We start from the raw sequence: 27,615 nt of genomic DNA, 5'->3' as shown, positions 1-27,615 counted from the left end.
CAGCAGTTTTCCATGGCATGCTGAAATAAAAATGCGTTTGACTACTTTTGTCATTTTGTCTACAACAGGCGATGCCCAGTGCCCTGCTGGGAATATCATTAGCCTAACTTCCTCTACAAAATTTTTGGCATTTGTATCGTGACAGGCACTCCTCAGGCAAGTCAGCTCATGGGTGTCCTTCAGTTTAAACATGTGCCAGAGGAAGTAGAGAAATATAGCTTGATGAGAGAGAAGCAAAATATTTAAATAGGAACACAGAACCATTATCACACCGAACAAATTAATCTCTTACAACCAGAGAAATGAAAAGTTGTGCTCCATTTGTGTACAGTGAATCAAAATGCATTCTGCTTCATATATACCTAATTAGAACAAATAAATAAATACATAGGAAAGAAAAAAATATCTTTCTAGCATCAAGTATCTTGTCATTCTTCAAATTTCAATTGTTTCACAAATGTCATTTTCTTTTTTTTTTAATAACTTTATTTTATTTTTATGTGGTGCTGAGGATCAAACCCAGTGCCTCACACATGCAAGGCGAGCACTCTACCTCTGAGCCACAACCCCAGCCCCTCATTTTCTTTTTTAAACAGTTCTCCCCCCTCCCCTGGGGTGCTGGGAAATTAATTCTCAGTTTTCATTTGAATCAGGACTCCAAAAAGAGTCACACTTTTTTTTATTTGATATATTTCTCAAATATTTTCTAATCTTTAGGCTTCTCCTCCTTCACTCCCTATCCCTCCTACCCCTTATAATTTATTTGTTGAAGAAACTGTGTTGTTTACATTACAGCATTTCCCACAGCCTGGAGTTTGCCTGGTAGTGTCACTTGTGTTCCTCTGTCTGCCTCCACTGTTTCCTGTACACTGGCAGTTGCAGCTAAAGAAAGGCTTGATCAGATGCAAGATTCGGTTTTCTTTTTGGCAAGTCTAAAAACAAGGCAATCTCCAATGGCAGCATTGTTGGTCTCTTGCTTAGTGACTTGAAAATTGATGTAGGTGACATTCCCTGAGTTTTTACTGTGTACCCAACAAGGTGCTTATGTTCTCTGGGCATTATTTAATCTTATTTAAGCATAAAACTTATTTAATCATAATACCATGCCAATTTTTGTCTTATGAATAGACCTCTTCTTAGAGCCAAGTAATCTATGTGTGTGTGTGTGTGTGTGTGTGTGTGTGTGTGTGAGTGATACTGCAAACTGAACCCAGGGGTGCTCCACCCTGAGCTACATTCCCAGTTCTTTTTTTTTTTAATATTTATTTTTTAGTTATCAGTGGACACAATGTCTTTATTATATTTTATGTGGTGCTGAGGTACAAACCCAGTGCCTCCCACATGCTAGGCCAGTGCTCTACCTCTGAGCCACAACCCCAGCCCATTCAGTCCTTTTTATTTTATATTTTACACAGGGTATCACTTAGTTGCCAAGGCTAGCCTCAAACTTGTAATCCTCCTGCCTCAGGCTCTGGAGTATCTGGGATTACAGGCATGCACTACCACACCTGGTCTTCAGATGTCTTTTACATAGCCCATTGTTATTTATGTGACTTAATGTGAAATTCTATCTAAATTGTCTATTTTTTTAAAAAACTGGATTCATTTGAAGTTATATAAAAATGTTTTGCATTAAAGGCCTTTTAAATTTTTAATGATAAAGTCTAAAGACCCACCATGTAACTGAATTCATTATATTCAAGCTCTGGGGACTGTGATTCACCATCTGTTAACCTCACAAAGGCAGATAGCTAAACCACAAATAGGAGCCCACAGAATTCGGTATTTCCTGAGTCGATTTTTCCTTTGCAGCCATTGTCTTCTGCAGGTGCACTTATGGCTCTTTCATCTCTTTGCTTTCTTTTCGAGCTCACAGTGCTCACAGTGTCCTACTGTTTTCTAGTGTGAGAAACTGGCTCATGATTGTAAAAGCAAAACTAGCTTTTCATTGTTTGTTTACGTATCTTTAATTCATTCTGCTCAAACTGTCTCCATAATCCTCAGTTCTACTGTCTATAAAATCAGACTATTGGAGCTCCAGGCTCCAAAACTAATGCTAAATTGTTGACCAACTATCGCTTTTGAAGATTAAATTGTTTGATGGGTGGTTGATGGAGAAAAGGCACCAACTGGCCCAAGCTGCAGTTAGATATCAGAGCACTGGAAGCCAAACAATGCAAAGAAGATCCCATTGTGTGGCTTTACAAGTTGACATACAAGGAGTGATTTACTCCTGATATATCTTCATCCTTCTTCTTCGTTTATTTCTCTTTTTATGGTTAAAACATTCTCCTCAGTTTTCAGAATATCTACTGAAAAGAAACATTTGGTTGGTTGAATAAAAGGGCCCAAAAGCCCTGGTGAATGCAATAGGAAAATAGGAAAGCCTGTGGATTTTGATTTCTTATTCTGGTTGTCACTATGAGACATTAGACAAATAACCATTCTTGGTTCTTATTTCTTGTAAAGATATTTTTATCATGATTATTCACACTTTTAAAAATCCTTATCCAAGGGGCTGGGATTGTGGCTCAGGGGTAGAGTGCTCACCTAACACATTCAAGACCCTGGGTTCGATTCTCAGCACCACATAAAATTTAATAAAATAAAAGTATTGTGTCCATCTGCAACTAAAAAATAAATATTTTTAAAAATCCTTATCTGAAGCAGTCTTTTGTATGCTCCTAGTAATGGGAATTGTATCTTTTTTTGGGGGGGTGGGGGGTGGGAGAGAAGCGTAACTGGGGATTGAACTTTTTACCTGATCTTACATTGGAGCATGGCACACGTGCTTGTACGTGCTTGTGCTTACTAAGTAGCTTTTAATGATGGTGAAATTTGAAAGGTTATAGTTCTTAAAGGATATTTTGTTCCCTTTTTCCTTGGCAGGACCAAGGAGCTTCCTTTTCTAAGACCAATGCTGTTCCAACAGGGTGAAAGTGCACTTTGTTCTAAGATTGCCATATGAAAGCCTTAGAATATATACTGTGTGATTCCAAGGGGGGGAAATCACATCCTAGGACAGTGAATGCTGAGTTGGTGCCGAATGAATGATCATTATGTATTCTTTTACTCACAGGCTCGCTTCTCATATGTGCGGATGAAATATCTTTTCTTTTCCTGGTTGGTGGTTTTTGTTGGAAGCTGGATTATATATGTGCAGTATTCTACCTATACAGAACTATGCAGAGGAAAGGATTGTAAGAAAATAATAGTAAGTATTTTTAATTTTTGAGCTTTCTGAAAGCCTCTTAATAACACACTAGATTTATTACTTATATTATTTATATTACTTATATACTAACAGTTGTTTTCAAAAATAAAAGTTAATTTGACATTAGAATTGTGCTCAATTTCTTAGCTTATTAATATGACCAAGCCAGGAATATTACCCACTTTGAAAAATGCAGTATTCAGGGGTAGGGTTGTAGCTCAGGGGTAGAGCGCTTGCCTCGATTGTATGAAGCCCTGGGTTCAATTCTCAGCACCACATAAAAATAAATAAATTAAATTAAATTAATTATATATATATATATATATATATATATGAAGAAAAATGCAGTATTCAGAAATCTAAATACATAATGTAGATAAGTTAGCATGGGAGCATCCTCATTTACAAAAAGGTATGTTTGCTTTTAGGCATATTGGAAATTTAGTTTAATCTGATGGATTTTTCTTTTCTTTTTGTACTGGGAATTAAACCCAGGGACTTGTGCATGCTGAGCAAACACTTTATCACTGAGCTATATATATATCCCAGCCCTTTTTAAAAAATCTAAAACAAGGTCTTACTAAGTTGCCCAGGCTGCCTCAAACTTGTGATCCTCCTGCCTGAGCCTCCCAAGAAACTAGAACTATAAGCATGTGCCCCCATGCCCATCCAGATGTTTTTTTTGTTGTTGTTAAAGAGAGAGTGGGGGGGGGACAGAGAGAGAGAGAGAATTTTAACATTTATTTATTTTTTCTTAGTTCTCGGTGGACACAACATCTTTGTTTGTATGTGGTGCTAAGGATCGAACTCGGGCCCCACGCACACTAGGCGAGCGCGCTACCGCTTGAGCCACATCCCCAGCCCATGTTTTTGTTTTTAATGTTTATAAAAGTATTATTTACATGCAGTCTTCCTGGAACATATCTTTTAAATAAATGAAGTTATTCTCAAGTTCCAAAATTTATCTAAAACATATATGTTTGTTATTTAATTTCTACCCTAGTGATTTGATATATCTCAGGAAAATCAATGTGAATCTACAATTTCTTTTAGTGATTATTGCTTCCATAGCATTTATATATATATATATAGTGTGTGTGTGTGTGATGGTGGTGGTGGTGCTTGAACCCAAGGCCTTCTGCATGCAAGGCAAGCACTCTACCAACTGAGCTATATCCCTAGCCCACATTTACATTTTTTTTTAAATTTTTTTATTAGTTGCTCAAAACCACTTTTACATTTTAAATGTTTGAGTATTTCCAGTAAATTTAATTCCTTGCCTTCCACCAATAGCTTCTAATATAATAATATTAAAACACTTCATCTCAGAATTTTAAAAAAAATATTTTAGTTGTAGATGAACACAATATCTTTATTTTTACTTATTTATTTTTCATGTGGTGCTGAGAATCAAACCCAGGGCCTCATGGCAAGCACTCTACCACTGAGCTACAACCCCAACCCTCAGAATTTTCTATATGTGTGTAAAATTATAATATGTGTGTGTGTAAATTTATATATATATACATACATATATATATATATAAATTTTTTTGTGTAAGGTTTTTTGCTTTTCTGATGCTGGGGCTCAAACCCAGTGCTTTGTGCATGCTGAGCAGGTACTGTACCATTGAGCCACACCCCCATCCCATAGAATTATATTTCTAATAATAGTGACTTGGGGATTCCAATGATTAGATTATTAGATTCTGTAGTTATTGAATGTGACTCTTTGCCCAGGCCATTGGTGCTAGATGTGCGCATATATTAGGGAACCTAAAACATTTTTGACCTTACAGAACTTGTAGTTGAGCAGGGAAGAAAATGAGTGATCACAGTAAGATGAGATAAATGTTATGATAGCAAGTGTTATGGCAACATAAGTCAGGGAGACCTGACACTTGCCAAGATTCTAAAAAAAAAGAAAATCAGTTTAACACCAGGCACTCTATCAGTCAGGATTAAAAAACTATTATTCAGGAATATTATAAATTTTTTAAGTAAGCAGGCAAGGCAGGAATTACTAATATAAGAAGCAGGGGAATTAATTAGTAAAGAGTTCCAAATCAAGGTTCAAAGACATCAGGCCTATGTCTGTTTCAATTGGCCATTCTGGATCCTTGAGGAATTTTAAGATAGGAAGAACCTCTGGAGCCAGCTGATGTACCAGGCATTTCATATGTTCATTAATCCTTAAAATAAGACTATGAAAAACCCCCAAGCCCATTTGACAAACAAGAAATATGACCCAGAGAGAGAGAAAATAATTTTCCCAAAATGATGGAGCCAGAATTGGATCCAATTCTGTTTCTATATAAAGTTATCACCCTTTCTCCTACCCTATGTCAGAAAAAAACTGACAAAGGAAGCTGTAGTCTAGTTCAGCTAACACAAAACTCGTCTGCCCACCTTCAGTGAAGGAGGAAGCAGGGATTATGCCATCATTTATAATAACATGCAAATTACCAAAATTCTAATATAAATAAAATTAAAACACTTTTTCATCTCAGAATTTTTTTGTGTATGTACACACACACACACACATATTATTTTCAATTGCTTATTTGAAATGTGTATTTCTCTTTTACTAGGCTACCTTTCTTGAACCAGGTACCTTTGGGCACATTAATAAATATTCCAGGGCTGGGTATGTCTCAGTGTAGAGCACTTGCCTGATACTCATGAGGCCCTGGGTTCCATGCCTAGAACAAAAAAAAAGGTATTCCATGGATAAAATATTTCCTTGTCAGATGTATTTAGAAACATAGGGCTAAACAAAAATAAATAGTTGGCTTTACTGACTACTTCCCAAGGTCTTTAATATAGTAATGTGTGTTAGGCTTCTCCAAGAGAAAGCAAATGCACTTGATTAGAAAAAAAAATATATCCCCACCACCACCTTTCCAGGAAGGCCTGTTAACATCATCTGCTGATGTTAGAAATACTATTCTAAGGAAAAAAAAAGAAATACTATTCCAAGAGATTAAGCCAAAATTAAATGAATATGATTGTGTTGATACAACATTTTATAAAATGTAAGGCACATATTGGTACATATTCTATCATGAATGAATAATAGTTGATGTGCCTCATTTTTTACTTTAATTTAATTTCCCTTTAATTTATAAGAAATGGAAACAGAGCCTAATTCTACCATAATTGGATGGTTATCTTATTGAAACTTGAAACTAATGAAAAAGCTTTCTAAGACTAAAGTACTTTATTTTCCTGACTTTAAAAATATTTATAGTTACTCTGCATTTGGGATTATGTCTTTAAAATCTACCATAACTGGTGTTAAACTAAGGACAATAATAATAACCTAAGATAATCCTAATAGTGCATAGAAACTATGGATTTAGAACTAAAAAGCAAGCAGAAAAAAATATTTCTAAAGTATATTTTAAAGCTGCAAAGAACTAACATGTTAGTGAGGAATTACATCAAGATCTGGGAGAGGATAAGATTTGAGAAAGGTAAGTTTAGTTTCTGTGACTGATTTTCCTGGAGATGTATGCCCTGAAATACATACCCTTATGAGGCTAGAAAATAAAAATCTAGTTCCAATCTAACCGAGGGTGGGAAACCTGGTTCACTGTATTTTAGAGACCCTGAAGGGCCAAACACCAGGAATAAAGGGGAACTGAGAGAATTTCAGAATGGTGAGCTGGCTTTTGTAACCTCTTTTACCCTGGAGGAATTTGCTAATTCTGGGCATGGGCAGTGATCTGAGAAGCAGAACTCAGAGTCATGCACGACATAAGGACATTTTCGTCAATGACAGACCACATATGTAATGTTATATGCCGTAGAGCCTAAGTGTGTAGTAGCAATAACATCTATGTTTGTGTAAGTACATTCCATGATATAAACATAATGATGAAATCACCTAATCATGCACTTCTCAGAAATATCCCAGTTGTTAAGTGATGCACGACTGTACATACTACCAAAGAACCACTGCAGGGACAAGAAAAGAAACTGGTAGAGCCTTTGTAGAAAACTGGGGCACCTCACTGCAAAAAAAAAAAAAAAATGGTTATCATATTGGGATATTTGCCAATTTCCAGGCTTCTTCAGAATTAGAGGCTAAAATTTCATTGAAAAGCAGAGTACATGTTTTGATGATCTCAGAGATTAGAGTTATAAACCTACTGGAGGAAGAAGCCCCAGTGAATGCCAGGCTCTCAAGTAAAAACCCCAAATGGCTATGTCCCTGGAATGGGAATGAGCCAAAAGTAGCTTGAGCTTTAACAGAGCAACAACTCAGCCTCAACTCAACACAGCACATAATTTTGTAAAGATTATCAGCTATCAGTACATCTGCCTTTAGAGGGAAGGGAAACCCTTTGAAGAGTCATTATTAAAAAAAAAATTACAGGCAATGCCAAAAGACAAGATCATATGACCCCAAATCAAGAAATTAACAAAGACACTAAATGCAGATCCACAGAAGACTTGGATATTTGAGCCCCCCAAAAGGACTGCATGTTCATGTTCAATTAAATAGGAAAAATAGTGGGGGAAATAGAAAAAAAAATGAATATCCAAAGAAAGGGGCATGACAGGGAAGGCTGTACTCTGAGGGCAAGCCCCAAAAGGAACTTAACTGAGAGCTCATTACTGCCTCAACTCCCAGCTGGTAAGGGTTTGAGTGCTTCAGGTCTAGAGGGGATTTGGGTGGTTTATCATGGCACCAACTATAATACGTTTAAACCCAAATATGTTGGTAATTAAATTAAATATAAATGGGCCAGATGTTTCGGTTGAAAGACAAAGACTTGTCAGGATATATTTTAGAAAATCAAAATCTATTTACAGGATATATATCTAAAATATAAAGATATTGAAAGTAAAAGAACAGGAAAACATTCATGTAAATATTCAAAATGTAGGGCTGGAGTTGTAGCTCAGTGGTAGAGCGCTTGCCTAGCATGTGTGAGGTACTGGGTTCAATTCTTAGCACCATATACAAATAAGTAAATTAAGTAAAGGTCCATCAACAACTAAAAAAAATGTAAAAAAATATTCAAAGTCCAATGGTATGTGTTATTTTATACAGCTTATGCCTGTTTTTGTTTTGTTTTGGTTTTCTTTTTTTTAGTTATGCAGTATCTGCCTAAGTAATTGCTTGGCCTTTTCATAAATTATAGTAATAACTATACCTTCTTCTGGTCCTTGTTTTGAAATGAATAGCCTAAGCCAATTATCTCTCTTCCTTGTATTACTACATAAACTGTTCTTTTGTTTAAGTGGACTGAACTGAACCAGATCCAGATTGCTAATTTTAAATTTTAGATACACAAATATAAAACCACATTATCTCAAAACCATATTTAGCAAAAGCATGTTTGGCAAAGGATCATAGTAGTCTATGTATAAGCTGTGAGCAGATTTCATTCAAAATTCTTAGTCAATTTCATCTTTGTGAACTCAGGAAGATTATAAAGAGACACAGAAGACCCAAATTAAGATCCACAAACATTATTTACTAAAATTTAAAGTATAGATTATTTTCTTCCCTTGAAGAGTAGGCATTGTTGCTTTTAACTTTCCTCCAGTTTCTTTTTCCTATTTTTAATAATTTAATATTTATTTTCAAGGTAACTACTATCATATAGCAATCATTTTAAAAATTGTAATCTATTTTAGAGGCAGTATCAGTCAGTCAACAAATATTTTCTTGAAGACCTACTACTTCTTAGTCATTATTCCAAGAATACAGTGGGAATCGAGATATACAGAGTTCATGCCTTAAGAGGTTTACATATTTGCCAGGCACAGTGGCTTATACCTGTATCCCAGCAGCTCGGGAAGCTGAGGTACGAGGATCTCAAGTTCAAAGCCAGTCTCAGCAAAAGTAAGGTGCTAAGCAACTCAGTGAGACCCTGTCTCTAATAAAATACAAAATAGGGCTGGGATGTGGCTCAGTAGTTGAATGCCTCTGAGTTCAATCCACAGTACCAAAAAAGAAGAAGCTGCTGCTTACATTCTTACAGTGTAGTGTACGTAATAAAATAAAAAACAAGTAAATAAATAATTCAGTTTACATTTATAAGTGCAACGAGAAAAGATGAAACAGAAATATATAGTGGAGAATGGCTAGGGCGTGCTGCCTTAACCAGAGTGGTTGGGAAAAGCCTTCCTGAAAGATGGCATTTTAAATTGGACCCTGATGAGAAGAAAGCAATTGTGTGAAAATCTGGACACTGAGCATGTAAGGATAGTGAGTACCAATGCCCAGAGAGTGGAGCAAGCTTGAGGAATGTGATTGGTTCCATGTGTGTGGCTAGAAAAATCTATTACAATTGTTACATCACATTTTAAAATGTTGAATATTAGTGGTGCAATTCACTGAATATGAGGAAATTCTTAATTACCAGTAGCTCAACCCTATCATGCCAGTTTATTGGAGAAAATACCTGCAGTCAAAGCACCAACTTCTCCCTTTTTTGTGATGTACCTTGTGATTGAGTAAGTGACTTTGTTTCATTGGCTTGTTTCAACTCCATTTTACAGGTGAGGAAAGTATCTCTGCCTTACCTGTATCACAGGTTTTATGAAGATAAAGTGAAATTGAACAAATTAACCTGGCCCTGTAACACTGAGTGATGCTCCAACATATCTACTAGATTAAAAAAAAAAAAAAAGTTTACAAGTTCTTGATTTATTTTCATTGGCCCAGGGCACATACCCTAGTATTTACTATTGCTGTAACCATAACATTGTGATTCAGAGATTTTCCTAGAATATTATTAGCTGTCCCAACTAGAGTTTTGACTCCATGCTGAGATCATTGTTTAGGAGTTAGGAAGCAAATGTTACCAATAGAGTGTAAGAAGCAGTTTAAGTCTGCTTAGGAATCGTGGTCTATCTTGACTTACATGGCTTTCTTCTCTGTGTGTGTCTTTTTCCCCCTTTGTCCATTTCTAGGTCCTATCTAGTGCTTTTCTGCTTAAAGGCATAAGCATTAGAATAAAAGAACCTCAGGTTTGAATTCCAGCTTTGCCCTCTGAGCTATACAAGCTTGGGCAAGTTACTTAACTTTTGTAAAATGGCGATTAATAATACCTCACAGGTATTGTGAGGGTAGAATGAGTTCATTTACTGTGCCTAGCACTTAGCATTTTCTCCAGTTCCTTGCCCTTGAGTACAGCTGGGAAGATATCTATATGCACCACACAACATTATATGGTCAGGTATGTCAGTCAGAGTTCTACTGAGAAGCAAAACCAATAGAAAGAGGTTCATTGCGAGGAATTGGCTGGTCACATACAAAAGCCACATAGTTGATTGTGAGGAAAGGCAGGCTAGAACTCTGTGGCACCACTGAAGATACTGACTATAAGCAGAATTTGTTCCAGAGAAGCTGCAGCATTGCTTTTAAGGCCCTTCAACTGCCTGAATTAGAACTACTCAGATTATCCAGGATAATCTCTCCTAAAGTCGAGTGATTATAGACTTTAGTCACATCTACAAATTACCTTCACAGCAACACCTAGATTGTTTGCTTCAATAACTGGAAACTATAGTCTAGCCACGTTGACATATCAAAAGCATATCACATCAAGATAAAATGATCTAATTTATACTATGGGTAATTTTAGTACAAACTAAAGAAAGTCTTCTTTCTTTAAAGGTTTGTACTAAATGAATAGTGAATAGAGAGATCATTGTAAGTAGCATAGTAGAGAAAGGCTTGGTAGAGAGGATACAGTTGTAGGGCCTTAAAGAATAAAAAGAATTTGGAAGGGCACTAAGGAGACTCTTTTTCCTTCTAATTATAAACCAGGCTTACTTGGCATTTTTATCACAAAGAAGCTAAATTCTAATGAACACTGGGCCAGCAACACCTAGAACATGTAGTAGCCTCTGAATCTTAGACTTAGTTGAAACCTCTGGTTGTCTATAAATTAATATATTTTTCTCTTTTGTCTCTTCATGGTAAAATTTTAAAACATCAAACAAATCGAGCATGTATTTCATGTAAATAATGTACTGTGTGAATCAGTCTAATTTAGTAATCAGGTATATTTCTAGCTGGATGTGGTGCTGCATACCTGTCATCCAAGCTACCTGGGAGGTTGAGTCAGGAGGATTGTAAATTTGAAGCCAGCCTGAGACAATTTAGTAAGACCCTGTCCAAAAATTTAATTTTAAAAAGGGTAGAGGGGGACTGGGGTTGTGGCTCAGTGGTAGAGTGCTTGTCTAGCACATGCGAGGCCCTGGGTTCGATCCCCAGCACCACATAAAAATAAATAAATAAAGATATTGTGTCCAACTACAACTAAAAAATAAATTTTAAAAAAGTTTGGAGGGCTGGTGATGTAGCTCAGTGTAGAGTGCTTATGCACTGTAAGGAGAACACTATAAGGGTTCAGTCCCCAGTACTGGGGGGAAAAAGTATCTTCTATTCAGCATTTAAAATCAGTATAGAATATTAGTATTACATCCCTGAGAACCATCTTTAACCAATGGGTAAATTTTGTTAAAAGATCTAGGTAATACTCAATCTTAATTTTAAGCTTCTAGGAAGCTAGCAACAAAAACTGAGATAAATTTTTCACTTTGTACATTGATCTGAAATTGAATTCAAGTTTATTGTTTTCAGTTTTAGATTTCTTTCCTTCCTTTTCTCTCTTTCCTTCTTTCCTTCCTTCCTTCCTTCCTTCCAAGGCCTCACTCTGTTGCCCAGGCTGGTCTTAAACCCAGTAAGCTCAAACAATGCCCTATGTCAGTCTCCCTAGTAGATGAGATTACAGGACTTGGCTTTTGTTTTCAACTGTAATAAAAGCATGGAGCTGTAATCTCAGCTACTCAGGAGGCTGAGACAGGAGGATCTCTTGAGTTCACCAAGATTAAGAACAGACTACACAACATAGTGTGACCCTAGTTTGAAAAGAAGAGAAAATATGAAACATTCCACAGTCATACCTATTATTTAGGTCTTGATTCAAGTGAAATGAATAATAAGCCTTTAAAACTTGTAGAAGGGAAGTGGCGTAGAATGATACACGCCCCCAAAAGCAAGGTCAACTTGCAGGTAAGTTGTAAGGAATGAGAACTGTTTGGCTCTTTGTTTAGAAGCTGCTTTCTAAAAATGACAGCGACCAGTAACCCTAGTCAGATGTGCTTGGAAATACCCCCTTTTTTTTTTCTTTGTTTCTTTTTCTAACAAGCTGATTGCATAATGTGTTATGTGATTCATTGCGGATTTTCTCTGATTATAGAAATCCCTAATTCATTCATTATTTCAACAAATCCTATTTGGTACCTAACAATGAAGAAATCTTGCACAGTTTGACTCTGTAGGTAAGATTCCTTTGACACAGCCTATTTTGTTTGTTTTTTCCATAAAATAAAGAAAAAACAGAAGCCAGGAGAAATACTTCCCTTCTCTGCTTTTCTTAGGACCACATTGTTTCATACTGAGATTGGCTGACTATCTCTGACTGAAAGTTCAAAGTCCCACCTGGGTCATGTGAGGCCCTGTACTACTTCTAGCTGACCTTGGTGGCTACTAAAGCAACATGCTTCCCCCCCCCCCCACCCTTAGGAGCTTCTTCCAATTTTTTTTTTTTGGAGAGTACACCTTTTAAAATGGAAGCATTAAAAGATAAAAGGGCCCCTAAATGTTATTAAGTCTCTTTTGAGATTCAATTTCTAGGGCTAATGGCTTATTGCTTAAAAAAATAACTAGCTTAAGATATACTAAATTTAAGATATTTAGAGCCATGTTTCCAATTAGATAGTAATATATAACCATATCAATTAGTTTTGCCTTTGCTTAGGATCAATTATTACTTGACTTGACAGTTCATTTTATGCCATTAAGTGTACTGAACCAATACTATTTGGGACATACCATTTTTAAATAACAAGCTTAATTTTTTTCCTTTTATGAAAAGTACAGTCCTGGGGCTGGGGATGTGGCTCAAGCAGTAGCACGCTGGCCTGGCATACGTGTGGCCCGAGTTCGATCCTCAGCACCACATACCAACAAAGATGTTGTGTCCGCCAACTAAAAAATAAATATTAAAAATTCTCTCTCTCTCTCTCTCTCTCTTTCTCCTCTCTCCTCTCTCTCCTCTCTCCTCTCTCACTCTCTCTTAAAAAAAATTAAAAAAAAAAAAAAGAAAAGTACAGTCCTGCTCCCTTTATGCAAACTTAGGTTACCGATCTCTTTATGAATTTACATTTACTAAAGAAATTTATTTCAAATATTAAGAAATATAAGCCCTATCCAAAGAATAATCATTTTGGTTTTTAATTAATTCATTTATTATTTTTTGTGGTACTGAAAATCAAACCCAGAGCCTTATGCATACTTGACAAGTGTTCTATCACTGAGCTACAACTCCAATCCAGGTAATCTTAATGGCTAAATTATGGTAGTATTTCTGGTGACTTTTGATGTATTATGCTGCTCTTTTATATCATGTAAGAGTCACTATAATCCTGAATAGGTGGTATCATTGTTATCCTTAATATCATTCCTATGAAGCAATAAAGAGCAATAAAGAGACTAAAGATTGAAAACAACTTAGAAGAAAGAAGCAAACAATACTATATTCTTTTTTTTAAAATTATATAGTTGTAGATGGATAGCGTGCCTTCATTTTATTTATTTAATTTTTTATGTGGTGCTGAGGATGGAACCCAGTGACTCACACATGCTAGGCACATGCTCTGCCACTAAGCTACAGCCCCAGCCCTAAAATGCTATATTCTTTTAGTTAAACATTTAGTATATGATTCCTTGTGTTATGCTAGTTCCTGGGGAGGTGGAGATGAGACATGTCCCTGTCCTGGAGATACTTATAGGCTAGTAGGGGATATGGAAAAATGAAAAGGAAGAATACATCACTGAGAATAGGGTTGCTAGAGGTAGCAAATAAAAATACAAGATGCTCAGATAAATTTGAATTTAAAATAAGCCATAAATACTTTTTGGAGTATAAGCATGTTCTAAATATTGACAATAAATGAAAAATACAATATTATATATACATATATATATAACATTTATATATAATATTTATATAATATAATTATGTCCTATGCAGTATTGGTATGGGCAACCCTAGTGAACAAGGTCTATAAGGCTTTCTGGGAAGCATTATATTTGAGCTGAATTTTGAAAAATTGGCATGTACAAGACTATAAAGATATGACTATTGCTGCATTTCAGGAATAGAACAACTAGTGAGGCAATCCCCAGTACTCCCCACCCTAAATGTCACCAGATGCAGAGTAATGGGTGAATTGGAGACATCACAAGCAGGAAGATGAGTTTCATGGCATCTGCGTAATACAGACGCAACGTGGGGAAGCTGAAACTATGCCCCTGGCAGCAGGAATGGAGGGCAAGTAACAAAGACACTAAGAAGTAATTGGATCGCCAGCACTTGGTGACCAACTGAATTTGGAGATGTGGGGCTAGAGATGTAACTCAGTGGTAGAGCATTTGCCTAGCACATGGATTTGATCTCCAGCACCAAAAACTTAGACGAACAAACAAAAAACCCAAACAAAAAGAGATTTGGCGGCATGAGGAAGAAGAATAAATTTACATTTCCAGACAACTGAAGTCTGTGCTTGCTCCTTTAGTAGCCACAAAGATCAGCTAGAAGTGGTGCAGAACCCAGGTAGGACTTTGAACTCTCAATCATAGAGGAGCCAGGTGGAGGATAGATAATGGGAATAAAGAAGGATAAACCTGGGAGAGAGGGCCAGGAGAGGGTGAGATCAGTTGAGGGTAGCTTAAGTGTGAAGTGCTTGTAGGCTATCCAGATGGAGACAAGAGATGCCCAGGGAGCACTTCAGTATTTAGCTCAAGAGCAGGCCGTGGGTGGAGACAGAGCCAAGGCTCATCAGTACCATAGGAATAAACGTCTCACTCGTGACAGTGTACAGAGAACCTAAAGGAAGTGGAATAAACCCCTGGAAAATAATATTTTAAATTGTGAGAAAGGAAGAGAACTCCACGAAGAAGACTGGTAAGGAGTTACCAAGAAAGAAGAGAAAAACATGAGAAGAGACGTCATTAGGAAATAGTTTTTAAGCAGTGGAGGCCAACAAAGACAAATGCTGAAGGAAGTTAAATAATGTAAGAATTGAAATCCGCAATTCAGAGTTCATTGTTAAATGGGTTGGGAGTATTTGTAAAATGTAATAGAGTTAAAAGCCAAACTGTTGGATCAAGTTGGGATGAGGGAGATAAGTGACCGTGACTACAGACTGCTATTTCTAGAAGCTGCTGAAAAATAAGTTGTAAAAAAATATAACATCTACCATCTCAACTATTTTTAAATGTACGATTCAATAGTGTTAAGTATATTCACATGATTGTTTCTTCGTGATTTTTTTATTTCGTAAAACTGAAACTCTACATGTTGAACAACTCCCCTTTCTCCTTGGCAACCACAATTCTACTTTCCGTTTCTAAAGTTTACTTTAGATACCTCATAGAAGTGAAATAATACAGGATTTGTCTTTTTAATGACTAGCTTATTTCATTTAGCATTATGTCCCTAAGGATTATCCATATTGCAGCATATGTCACAACTTCCTTCCTTTTAAAGTTAGAATAATATTCCATTATATGGAAATACCACATTTTATTTACTGTTCATCCATTGATGGACATTTAGGTTGCTTCCACCTTTCAGCTGGGATTTTTCTGTTTTCCTTTGTGTGTGTGTGTGTGTGTGTGTGTGTGTGTGTGTGTGTGTGTGTACGGGGGATTGAACCCAGGGCCTCAAGCATGCAAGACAAGTCCTTTACTACTGAACTATCCCTATCCCTTTTTCTAAGTTTTACTTTGAAACAGGGTCTTGCTAAATTGCTCAGGTCAGCCTCAAATTTAAGATCCTCCGTCTTTAGATTTCTGGGTAGCTGGGATTTTAGGTGTGTGCTACCATACCTGACTGGAAATTATTTTAAATTGAGCTAATCCAGTTTGTCTATCAGAGTCCTTAAATTCTGTTTGAAAGATAGTGGAGCCTGACAAAGTAAATATATTCCTGTAATGCAAGATTGATTCAGTATTTGAAAATCTTTTATTATGGAGAAGGAATAGAAGAGAAAATGATAGGATTATCTAAATTGATACATTTGACAAAAATCAGTAAATTCTTAGCAACTAAGAATACAAAGGACTGGAGGCTGAGACAGGAGGATCGTGAGTTCAAAGCCAGCCTCAACAAAATGTGAAGCGCTAACTAAGCAACTCAGTGAGACCCTGTCTCTGAATAAAATATGAAATAGGGCTGGAGATGTGGCTCAGTGGTCAAGTACCCCTGAGTTCAGTACCCACCCCCAAAAAAAAGAACACAAAAGAAATTTTTCAACCTGACTACAAAAACCCCTATATCCAACATCATGTGTAATGGTAAAAGTCTGAATATATAATGTCTGTGATCAGGATCAAGGCAAGGATGTACATTTTCCTCACTTATATATTTTACTGAATATCCTAACTGCTATAATAAGAAAAATAAATAAAAGGCATAGCGATTGAAAAGAAAATTGAACCACTGAAAATATTTGACACAGGTGAAGACTAACTACTTCCATGCAACTTATTACTAGATTATAATGAAAATATTTTCTGGTATACAAATAGGCATTTATTATAAAACATTTATTTGGCTGAGCATGGTGGAATATGCCTATAATCCTAGCTACTCAGGAGGCTAAGGCAGGAGGATCACAAGTTTGAGACCAGCCTTGGCAAAATAAAATTTAAAACGGGCTTGGGATGTAGTTCAGTGGTACAGTGCTTGCCTAGCATGCTTGCCATCCTGGGCTGAATTCCCAGTAACTAACACACACACACACACACACACACACACACACACACACTCACCCATACACAAAGTATCTGCAACACATATATCTATTTGCAAACAGCCCTAAAACATTTCCTATAACCTATCTGTACACTCATTGAAGTCCTAATTTTGTCCTTTTAGGTGCACTGTCAACTTGCATGAAAGATTTACTCAAGGCAGAAGCAATGATACTCCCAAGACAGGTTTTGTTAACTTATAATTACCATCAGGACAGCTAGAAATTCTGAACCAACAATTCCCAAAATGTCTACATTGACCACCAGCATCAGCATCATCTATAAGTGCACATTTTCAGTCTCACCCAAGATCTAGTGAGTCAGAAACTCTGAGACTAGGGTCCAGCAGTCTGTAGTTTAAGAAGCCTAAAGGTGATCTGAACTTCCTTCAGGTTTGAGAAACATCTATTATATAAGGATTAGTTCAGAGAACCTATTTAAAGAGAAAGATTATAGCTCCAACTGGTTCCTACTCCCTCTTAATGAAAGTGTATAGAATATCATATTTTAGCCAATAAATATCTTAAATCTTAAATATCTTTAATTTCATCAATGATAGTTCATTTCTAACTTTCATCATGCTCTCTGATAAGCCACAGATTTTATCAGTAAAGTCCTGTTTCTAAATGGGACTAGTATAGCTTGTTAGAATGCTTAGCATGTGTGAAGCCCTAGGTTCCATCCCCAGCACAGTTAAAAAAAAAAAAAAAAATCTGAGAAATAGATCAAACTTGATATAAGGAATATAGAAGTGCTTTGAGTAGTTAGTTGCATCTGAAACATTGGCTTCCTGATTAGAGCTCCAACAGAACACATCTGTGCATCCTTGGTTATGATATTAAAGATACCTGGACTATAACCTGCAAATAACAACAACAACAACAACAACAACAAGGCAAATACCGTATTGTGTGTATTGGGGAATTTTAAAATAAATTATGGGGCTGGGGTTATGACTCAGTGGTAAAGTGCTTGCCTCGCATGTGTGAAGCACTAGGTTCAATCCTCAGCACCACATAAAAATAAATAAAGATATCATGTTCATCTACAACTAAAAAAAATTTTAAAAAATAAATTTAAAAATTATGGTCATTATACAGTAGGAAAGGAAAGAATAGAGAAGGTGTGCGTTGTGTACAGGGAAAGAACACCTTTAATGGCTAATACAGAGAAGTCAGAAGCAAAGAATGAGAAGTTGGAAGGTAATGTGAGTGCAGAAGATGATGAAGATATAACAAGAGTTGATACGGGGAATGGGAAAGGGGTTGGACTAGAGATGTGGAGGGTTTTCAGGCACTGTGAACAACCCAACTCTACTTTTATTTCCCCTTACTAAGGAGAAGCTGAAGTCTGAAATTTATGCCTGAAATACATTTTTAGAATGTGGATCTTATAAAGTTATTTAAAACCTACTGCTATGCATGTGTTTAATGTTATTGCCCCCTTGTGGTACAATTCCTGTAGTTCATGAAATTATTCCTTCAACCTGGGTGGGTTTTTTAAATGAAGCTCAAGAGTGTCATCTTCTGGTAGTGTGAGACAAGTGCAATTAAAGAGGTGGTGGTAGAATCAGGATAATAAAAATCTCAGGAATGGATAAACCTTTGACATTTTTTGCTGATTATTGTAACATTGAACATGCTTTATAATTTCTGTGTATTTTTATTTGACTATCATATTACTTTCTGTGATTAAAGTTTGTGTGTATGAGTATGCCTGAAAAATAAAACAAAACGCAACTAACTCTCCTTTTCATAAAAGTATGTGGGAAATTTGCTTTTGGTTTGTGATAGAAACCACAAGTTGAAGAGCCTGTTCTTTGTGACTTTGTGACTACCTCTTTGATGCGGGTTGGCTTGAGGCCTTTGCCCAAAACAAGAAATTTGATTCTAGTAGCTAAATACTTCATGCTTAGCAGTTTACTAAGAAACTTAGTTTGTGCTTTAAAGTAAAACAAAACATTTTAGGTGTCGTGGAAAAGTAATAATTTTTCCCCAGTTTTTTTTTTCTTAAGAGATATGGTCTAGCTGTGTTGCCTAGGCTGGCCCTGAAGCCCTTAGGCTCAAACAAGCCTCCTGCTCCTGCCTCAGTCTTCCTTGTGGCTGGGACCACCACACCTGGCTTCCAATGAGATTTTAAACCCAAAACCACTGTGTTGGTTAGTTAATAAACATTTATTGAACACTTAAATAGCAAACTGTGCTATGTGCTACAGAGGAAGTTCAAAGATGGATGTGACCAACTCTGTGCCTTCAGATAAAATTATTGTCTAGCAGGGAAAATAATGTTAGATTTGGGAATATAAAGAAAGAATGGAGGAAGAATTTAAGCTCAGGAAAGAAATGCACAGCTTCAAGGTTGTTCATTTGGAAGATACATGTGGCATCGAGGCACTTTTAAATCTTGACTTTGGGCAGAATAAAAGACAAAGTGTTCCTCAGGATTCAGGAGTCTAAGATCAGGACGCTGGAAGGTGACAGCTCTTTCAGTCCTATCCCAGAAGTTCTTCATAATAGAATGTGCTACTTCTGAGCTGGGCACAGTGGTGAAGGCCTCTAATCTCACCAATTTGTGGGGCTGAAGCAGGAGGATTGCAAGTGCAAGGCCAGCCGCAGCAACTTAGTGAGATCTGTCTCAAAATAAAAATAAATCAATAAATAGGGCTGGGGGCTGGGGATGTGGGGATGTAGCTTAGTGGTAGAGCACCCCTGAGTTCAATCTCCAGTACAAAAGGCGGCGGGGGGGGGGTGGACAGAAGAAGGGGAGGAGAAGGAGGAAGAGGAGGAGGAAGAGGAGAACTATTTGCTACTCCTGTGTAAAAACCCAGCATGTACTTCACTCACTCATCCAATTGACAGGTGCGTTATATGTGTTACGTATATTATATTTACACTCATATCTGTGATTGATTATATCAGGCATTGTTCAAAACCCTGAGGAAACAAAGATGAACATCCTGGCCCTGTTTTGAGTTGCTTGTGTGGAGGAGGAAGACTATGAAGGAATGAGTGTGCCTACAAATTTTTAATGGGAACACTTGGGAGGGGCATTTGACCTAGTCAGTACTAACCCTGCTCTGCTAGTTCCTCTCCAACATAGGTAATTATAGTTCTTGTACCTAACCTAACTGGTTAAAAGCTCTGGAGGCAAACTGTATAGGCTCAGATTCTAGCTCTACCATGAACCTGTTCTACATGTTTCTTAACTCCTTCCATCCCAATTAGGAAATGAGCCCAGGACCACACCCAGCCGTTTTTTAAAAAATTATTTTAAATTTTGAGCCAGGATCTAGCTAAGTTGTCCAGGCTGGCCTCAAACCTGTGATCCTCCTGCCTCTGCCTCTTGAGTTGCTGGGATTACAGGTGTGCCTGGTGCCTGGTTCTTAACCTCTTCTCTCTCTCTCTCTTTTTTTTCTCTTCTTTCAACTATGTTTTTTAGTTGTCAATGGACCTTTATTTTATTTATTTATTTTTATGTGGTGCTGAGGATCAAACCCAGTGCCTCCCACATGCGAGGCAGGTGTTCTACCACTGAGCCACAACCATAGCCCTCTTAACCTCTTCTTAACTTCCCTTGTCTCGTTTCTTTTTCCTTTTTTTTTTTTTTTTTTTGGTACTGGGGATTGAACCCACAGGCACTTAACAGTGAGCCACATCCCCGGCCCATTATTATTATTATTATTATTATTATTATTATTATTATTATTATTATTATTATTATTTTGAGGCAGGGTCTCATTAAATTGCTTGAATTTACCATCCTCCTTCCTCAGCCTCCCAAGCTGCTGGGATTACAAGCTTGCACCATTGCACCTGGCTTGTCTGTTTTCTTATCAATGAAGAGAAAGTAGTAACCCTATTCCATAAGGAGATTTTGAGGATTAAAGAGATATACATGCAAACTGCTTAGGACAATGTTGGCATAAAGAAAACAATTTGACAAACACTTATGTATCTACCACCTTCTTAACAAATCTTAAGCTTTTGCCATATTTACTCCATTTTTTCCAAAGAAATAAGACATTACAGGTACAGTTGAAGTTCTCTGTATCTTCCTAGATAGTCTTCCTCCTCCAGAATAACCATTCTCTTGAGTATGGTGGGTGTCCTGCCAGTATGCTTTCATACTTTCCTTACCTGTATGTAGGCATATAAACAACACATGGTATTACTTTGCATGTTTTTCACCTGTGCTGGGGATCAGACCCAGGGTCTCATGCAGGGTAAGCTGCACTCCCAGACCCTTTATATGCTTCTAAACTTCAATAAGTGGTACTAGATCCCATGTGTCAATCTGCAACTTCTGCCTCTTAACATTATAAATATTTTCCATGTAGATGTATATGAGCTTATTTCTTTCATTTTAATTACTGAGTAGTTTATTTTCTAAATATACCACAATTTATTTTAAACTGTTTCAGTAAATCCTTTGAATTCATAGCAACATATTTGTTCTACTTTATGATAACATTTTTTTCTGGAAATTTTCTTTATTTGATTTTTGCTTTTCTTATTTCTTTCCTCCTAATTCTAATTCTTTTAAGTTTGCTATATGGATCTCTTGCTTATTTTATTTTAGTTTTATTTTAGAGTATTTTACTCATTCCTGTGTGAATTATTTTTTTCAACTATTTACAGACAGCAACTGGGCAGTGAACTGAGCTAGCAGTGAAGCTGATTGTTGATTCTGCATTTCTGTGTGTGTGTGTGTGTGTGTGTGTGTGTGTGTGTGTGTTGAGGAACAGGCAAGAGGTGAGGCAGAGACAGAGACCTCACACAGACGTATTAGCCTGGGTATCTCCGCAGGAGCTACAGGGCTCTTCGTCACTCATCTCTCCCAGCTGTAGTCCATCACCAGACTGCCTCCAACAAAGTTAACATGTTTAATGATTTTGTCATACAACCCCACCTCGTTCCACTACTTCATGGTGTCTGGTGGTGTTCTGGGAAGTCCCGGAAGCTTGTGCCCCTCAAACTTTCCTTGTAAACCAGGATGATGGTTCTGTTCCTCAGATGTCTGGTGCCCTGCCCACTTTGAGAACTGAGGCCTCAGCAGGTATTTAATCTCAGCCTATTTTGGGGCTCTGGTATAATCTCTGAGTTTAGTAGATCACCCTCAATTATTGTATTGTGCCTGGGATTACATTGGTACCTTATTTTATCAAATATGGAGTTTATGTTTTTCTCATTTCCTTTTTGTTTTTGTGTGATCTCAAGGATGACACAATGACAGACATAACTTTATTTTGTTATTTAAAAATTTTCAAATGGAATGTTTCTATTGTTGGAGGAAGTAGGGATTCTACCACCTTAGACCACTCTACATGGGAAAAATAGTTTCAAACTTCTGTGCACACAAGAAGCCCCCGGGGCTGGGGATGTAGCTCAGTTAGTAGAGTGCTTGTTTCACAAGCACAAAGCCCTGGGTTCAATCCCCAGCACCAAAAAAAAAAAAAAAAAACTAAGAAGCTCCCTCTCATCATCATAGAGGTAGAAAGTAATAGAGCAGATGGATTCAAATACACTTCTGTCTAAATCCAAAGCCCACATTCTTTTCATCAGAAAACTTTCTCTCTTTGGGGCTGGGGATGTGGCTCAAGCGGTAGCGCGCTCGCCTGGCATGCGTGCGGCCCGGGTTCGATCCTCAGCACCACATACAAACAAAGATGTTGTGTCTGCCGAAAACTAAAAAAAAACAAAAACAAAACTTTCTGTTAAAGGATAAAAATACCTTTTATTGATATCTTTCAGATGTTTCTTCCCATGAATCTTTTTTTTATTAACTACTTTTTTTTTTTTTAATCTCCTGGTTTTTAGTGTGACAAGTACAAGACTGGAGTTATCGATGGGCCCGCATGTAATAGCCTCTGTGTTACGGAAACGCTTTATTTTGGAAAATGCTTATCCACCAAGCCCAACAATCAGGTATGGACATTATGAATAAAGATTCCAGAATGTCAGTAAGCTTTAATTCTACCTTAAACTAAAGGTATTATTAAAATGATTTTTGAACCAGAGTTTTAGAACATTACAAGTATTTCAGTTTTGTAGGCTTTGATTCATTCATTCAATAGATACTTATTTCTTCCCTATTCCCTGTGTATCCCCAGATACTGTTTTAGTTATTTCAAAGTAAAAAATAAGAAGGCTGGGAGTATAACTCAGTGGCAGAATGCTTGTCTAGCATATGTGAAACCCCTGGGCTCAATCCCCAATACTGGAAAAAAAAAAGAAAAAAGATAAGATTACTTCTCTTATGAACCTTACATTTCCCCCAGAGAGATGGGAGACACAAGCAGTTGATAGATAAACAAACAAAACAATTATTGGCTATGGTGTGTCCTATATATAGGAGGCACACGTGAGTTGGTAGAGAATGGGGAAGAGGGATGGTAGAGATGCTTTAGAGGAGATGATCAGGGAAGACCTTTCAGAGATAATATTTGAGCTCATGCATGAACAAAGAATTAAATTATAGGCATAGGCTGAGCTAAAAAAAAAAAACATAAACAGCTGATAAACATAATGAAAAAAAATTCTACCTCCCCATCAAAGAAATGTAAATAAAAATAGGATGCTATTGGACTGGAATAAGATACAACAAAACTTGGGCAGGGAAAAATTACATTTTTATGTTCATCCTACTTCTAAATTTCCCAATATGAGTATATATTATTTATTAGAAATTTTGAATAATTTTCAAGTTGACACTACTAATCATGTATAAGAGGGTTTCTGAATGAATCTCCAGCATTTGAGTGTCAGTTGTGTGCCAGGCACTTTTTGATGTATTGGGTGAGACCATCGGGAACAAGACAGACAAAGCCTCTGGCCTTGTGTGCCTTATGTTTTAATGTGAGAGAAGACATCATAAATGAATAGATAGATAATTTAAAAGATAGAAGGAAAACAAAACAGAATGAGTTCCAGGTGCTGGGGGATGGGAGAGGACTCTTATTATACATTGGGGGTTAGAAAAGGCCTTCCTAAGGTGACATTGGCGCTAATAATTGAATGAAGTGAAGGAACTGTCCCTATGAAGAACTCAGAGAATTTGCTACAAGTGGAACCAACACACATGAAACAGATGTGAAGCAGGAAGAAGCTTGGTTGATTTAGAGAAGAGAAAGACCAGCATAGCTCAAAAAATGAAGAACCAGAGAGCAAGTGGTAAAGACTAGGATAGAGAAGTAGACCAGGCCATCTCCAAAGGGGCTTAACAAGCAAAGGAAAGGACTTTGGACTTCATTCTAATTGAATTGGGAGTTTAATAGAGGGTTTGAAGGAGGGGCATGATATAATCTGCTTTGTTTGGATTTTTGTTTTGTTTTTTATTAATTAATATGGTTCTCATTTATTATTTTTTTTTATGTAAAAATAAAAGAGGCAGGCTGTCCTAGTGGTTAAGACCATAAGCTGTGAGTCCTGACTTCTGGGTTCAAATACTGGCATTGCCACTACTTTTTACCTCCAGATGTTATTTTACCTATCTGCTTCAGTTTCCCCATCAATGAAATGGTAATTATATCACCTACCTCATAGGGTTAGTGTAAGTATTAAAATAATAAAATAAATTAGTAGACTGTTAGTCTGCTTTCCATTACTGCAACAAAATACCTCAGATACTCAACTCGAAACAAAGAAAGGATTATTTTTGGCTCAGTTTTAGAGGTTTCAGTCCATGGTCAATTGGCCTCCTTGCTTTTGGGATTGTGGCAAGGCACATCACAACAGAATTCATTCACTTCATGACCAAGGAATGGAAAAGCAGAAGAGACTGTGTCCCATTGAGAGTATATCCCCCAATGACTTAATACCTCCGATTAGGCCCCATCTCCCCCACCCCATCTTTTTGTGATTGTAGGGACTGAACCCAGGGATACTGTACCACTGAGCTACATTCCCAGTCCTTTTTAAATTAAATTAAATTAAATTTTTTAAATTTTGAGACAGGATCTTCCTGAGTTGCCAAGGCTGGCCTCAAACATGCAATCCTTCTGCTTCAGCCTCCTGAGTCAAGATTCTACCATCTCCCAACAGCTCCAGATTGGGGACTAAGCCTTTAACACATGGGCCTTTGGGGACACATTCAAACCATAGCATTTTGCTCCTGGCTTCCCAAACGTTCATATCCATCTCCCAACGCAGAACACATTCAGACCATCCCAAGTCCCAAAGTCTTCACTGCCTCAGCGTCACTCCACAGTTTCTTCCAGGACACAAAGCCAATTCAGTTGTGAGCCCCTGTAAAAATAAAAAGTTGCACACTCCCACAATACAATGGCACAGGGTAAATGTTCCCATTCCAAAATGGAAGAATAGGGGAGTAAAAGGAGGGACTGGACCAAAGCAAGACCAAAACCCAGCAGGGCAAACATTAAATCCTACAACTATAGGATTCAGAACACACTGGCAGAATGTGGGCTCCCAAAAGCTTGGGAAGCCCCACCCCACAGCCTTGCTAGTTGCAGCCCACGTGGCCATGTTGCCTGCAGCCTCCCTCAGCACACATTGGCCTTCCTGGCATCTCTGTCTGGGGTCTCCCTTGCAGCTTCAGCTTCACTCAGAGCTGCATGCATTTTCCACAGGGACTGCTCACAGGGACTCAGGGACTCCAGCACAACATAAGATGTAGTAAATGCTATATAATGTTAGTTTAATAAATAGATACTTAATAATGATTAATTCTGGGGAGTGGAACTAGGGAAATAGAATATGGAAGAATTTTGTTTTTTCCTTCTATCTTTCTACTTTTTGACTTTTCAAAAGCTATTTTTAGGCATGCATTACATTCATTTTATTTTTTTAATTCATGTAAGGAAAAATGTCTTTGATTATTTCAGATTTGTAGCTCAGTTTGTTTTTGATGCTTGTTTGTGTTTTGTAGAGGAAGAGGACCTTAAAAATATACTGGTATAGGGCTGGGGTTGTGGCTCAGCAGTAGAGCACTCGCCTAGCAGGGTAAGGCACTGGGTTCGAGCCTATAAATAAAAATAAAGGCATGTGTCCACCAACAACTAAAAAAAAAAAACATTTTAAAAAATATAATGGTATATGTTTTAGAGTTTTCTACTTAGTGTGATACATCTCTTGTCATTCTTTTTCACAAAGATGTATTTAGGGATTTGGGATAATCTACCAGGTGTTGTGAAATGTCAGATGGAACAAGCTCTTCATCTTGATTTTGGAACTGAGTTGGAGCCAAGAAAAGAAATAGTTCTATTTGATAAGCCAACTAGGGGAACTACTGTACAGAAATTCAAAGAAATGGTCTACAGTCTATTTAAGGTAAGTTTATCTATTCACACATTGCTAGTGTAAAGAAATATTCTTCCAGAAGAATTGGCAGAACTCACCCTAAATCATTAAAATGTTGATATTTGACCTCTATCGGGAACTCCATCCTGAGGGAAAAATTCAGAGAAAGAAAAAAATACATGTTGGAAGATCTTTAATTTAACATTCCTTGTAATAGTTTAAAGTGTCCAGGTGTGAGAGGGGAGTTCATTAACTAGTTGTAGTATTATACATTTTGCCACTGAAACTAATACCAGAAAAATCATAATAAAATTAGCATACTCTAGGTGGGCTTGGTGATGTAGTCCCAGCTACTTGGGAGCCTGAGGTAGGAGGATTGCTTAAGCCCAGGGGTTCAAGGCCTGCCTGGACAATATAACAAGATTGTCTCAAAAATAAATAAATTAGTTAAAATGAGTACATTCTGGTTACAATCTTTTATTATTATTATTATATAACATTTAATTTAAATTTTTTTTTCTTTTCATGGAATACATGAAATCCCTATGGTTAGAAAAACAATTCATTATTTATAATTTTATATTTGTGTACAGATTATTTTAGGACAAGTAAAACACACTTGAGGATTAAGTCTGTTTAGAATCTGTAATATTCTGACACATCTGCAAGGAAAGCCTCTCCTCTAACTGGAATTTCTCTAATTTTAGAAGCTCTCCAAGCTTTCTTACCTAGGATTTAGAAATCTGTAATCTGAGACTTTAGCATCTCCTAATTTAAAGTTTCCCTACAACATAAACCATCAGTAGCTGATATCAACAGGGAAGTTTCCAAAAATTAAACCACTAATTTTTTGCAAAGTGTTTACTCATGAATTAACAGTCTTTGCCTTCATTCTTGATTTCCCAAATGCAGAAATATGATCACATATTGACAATAATAAAGCTGAATTCTCTTTAAGAGATTAACATATTAAGCTGAGTGCAATGGTACATGCCTATAATCCAATGGCTCAGGAGGCTGAGGCAGGAGGATTGCAAGTTCAAAGCCAGCCTCAGCAAAAGAAAGGAACCCAGTGAGACCCTGTCTCTAAATAAAATACAAAATAGGGCTGGGGATGTGGCTCAGTGGCCAAGTGCCCCTAAATTCAATCTCTGGTACATCCCACTGCACCCCCCCCACACACACACACACAAAGAGAGACAAAGGCAAAAGCTCAAATGTAAAATTTAGTTATACTGTGAGTCTTGTAAACTTGGAGACAACCCCATTAACTCACTAGAATCCAAAATTGG

At 37.0% G+C, this 27,615-nt stretch overlaps 1 protein-coding gene across 7 annotated transcripts in view; it reads left to right on the top strand.

The window, feature by feature from the left end:
* The window catches only part of Dipk1a (divergent protein kinase domain 1A), a 106,551-nt gene that overhangs the window by 74,615 nt on the left and 4,321 nt on the right, over positions 1–27,615 (top strand). For all 7 annotated transcript variants that reach the window (XM_026403080.2, XM_026403078.2, XM_077803745.1 and 4 more), the window contains 3 exons: positions 3,080–3,214; positions 22,883–22,990; positions 26,177–26,353. In XM_026403080.2, the coding sequence (XP_026258865.1) occupies positions 3,080–3,214; positions 22,883–22,990; positions 26,177–26,353 (420 nt within the window). The remainder of the gene's footprint in view (positions 1–3,079; positions 3,215–22,882; positions 22,991–26,176; positions 26,354–27,615) is intronic.

This window comes from Urocitellus parryii, chromosome 11 (genome assembly GCF_045843805.1).
Source record: "Urocitellus parryii isolate mUroPar1 chromosome 11, mUroPar1.hap1, whole genome shotgun sequence".
Taxonomy (NCBI): domain Eukaryota; kingdom Metazoa; phylum Chordata; class Mammalia; order Rodentia; family Sciuridae; genus Urocitellus; species Urocitellus parryii.
The sequence above is the reverse complement of the archived record's forward strand: the minus strand, read 5'-3'. Positions and strand labels throughout refer to the sequence as shown.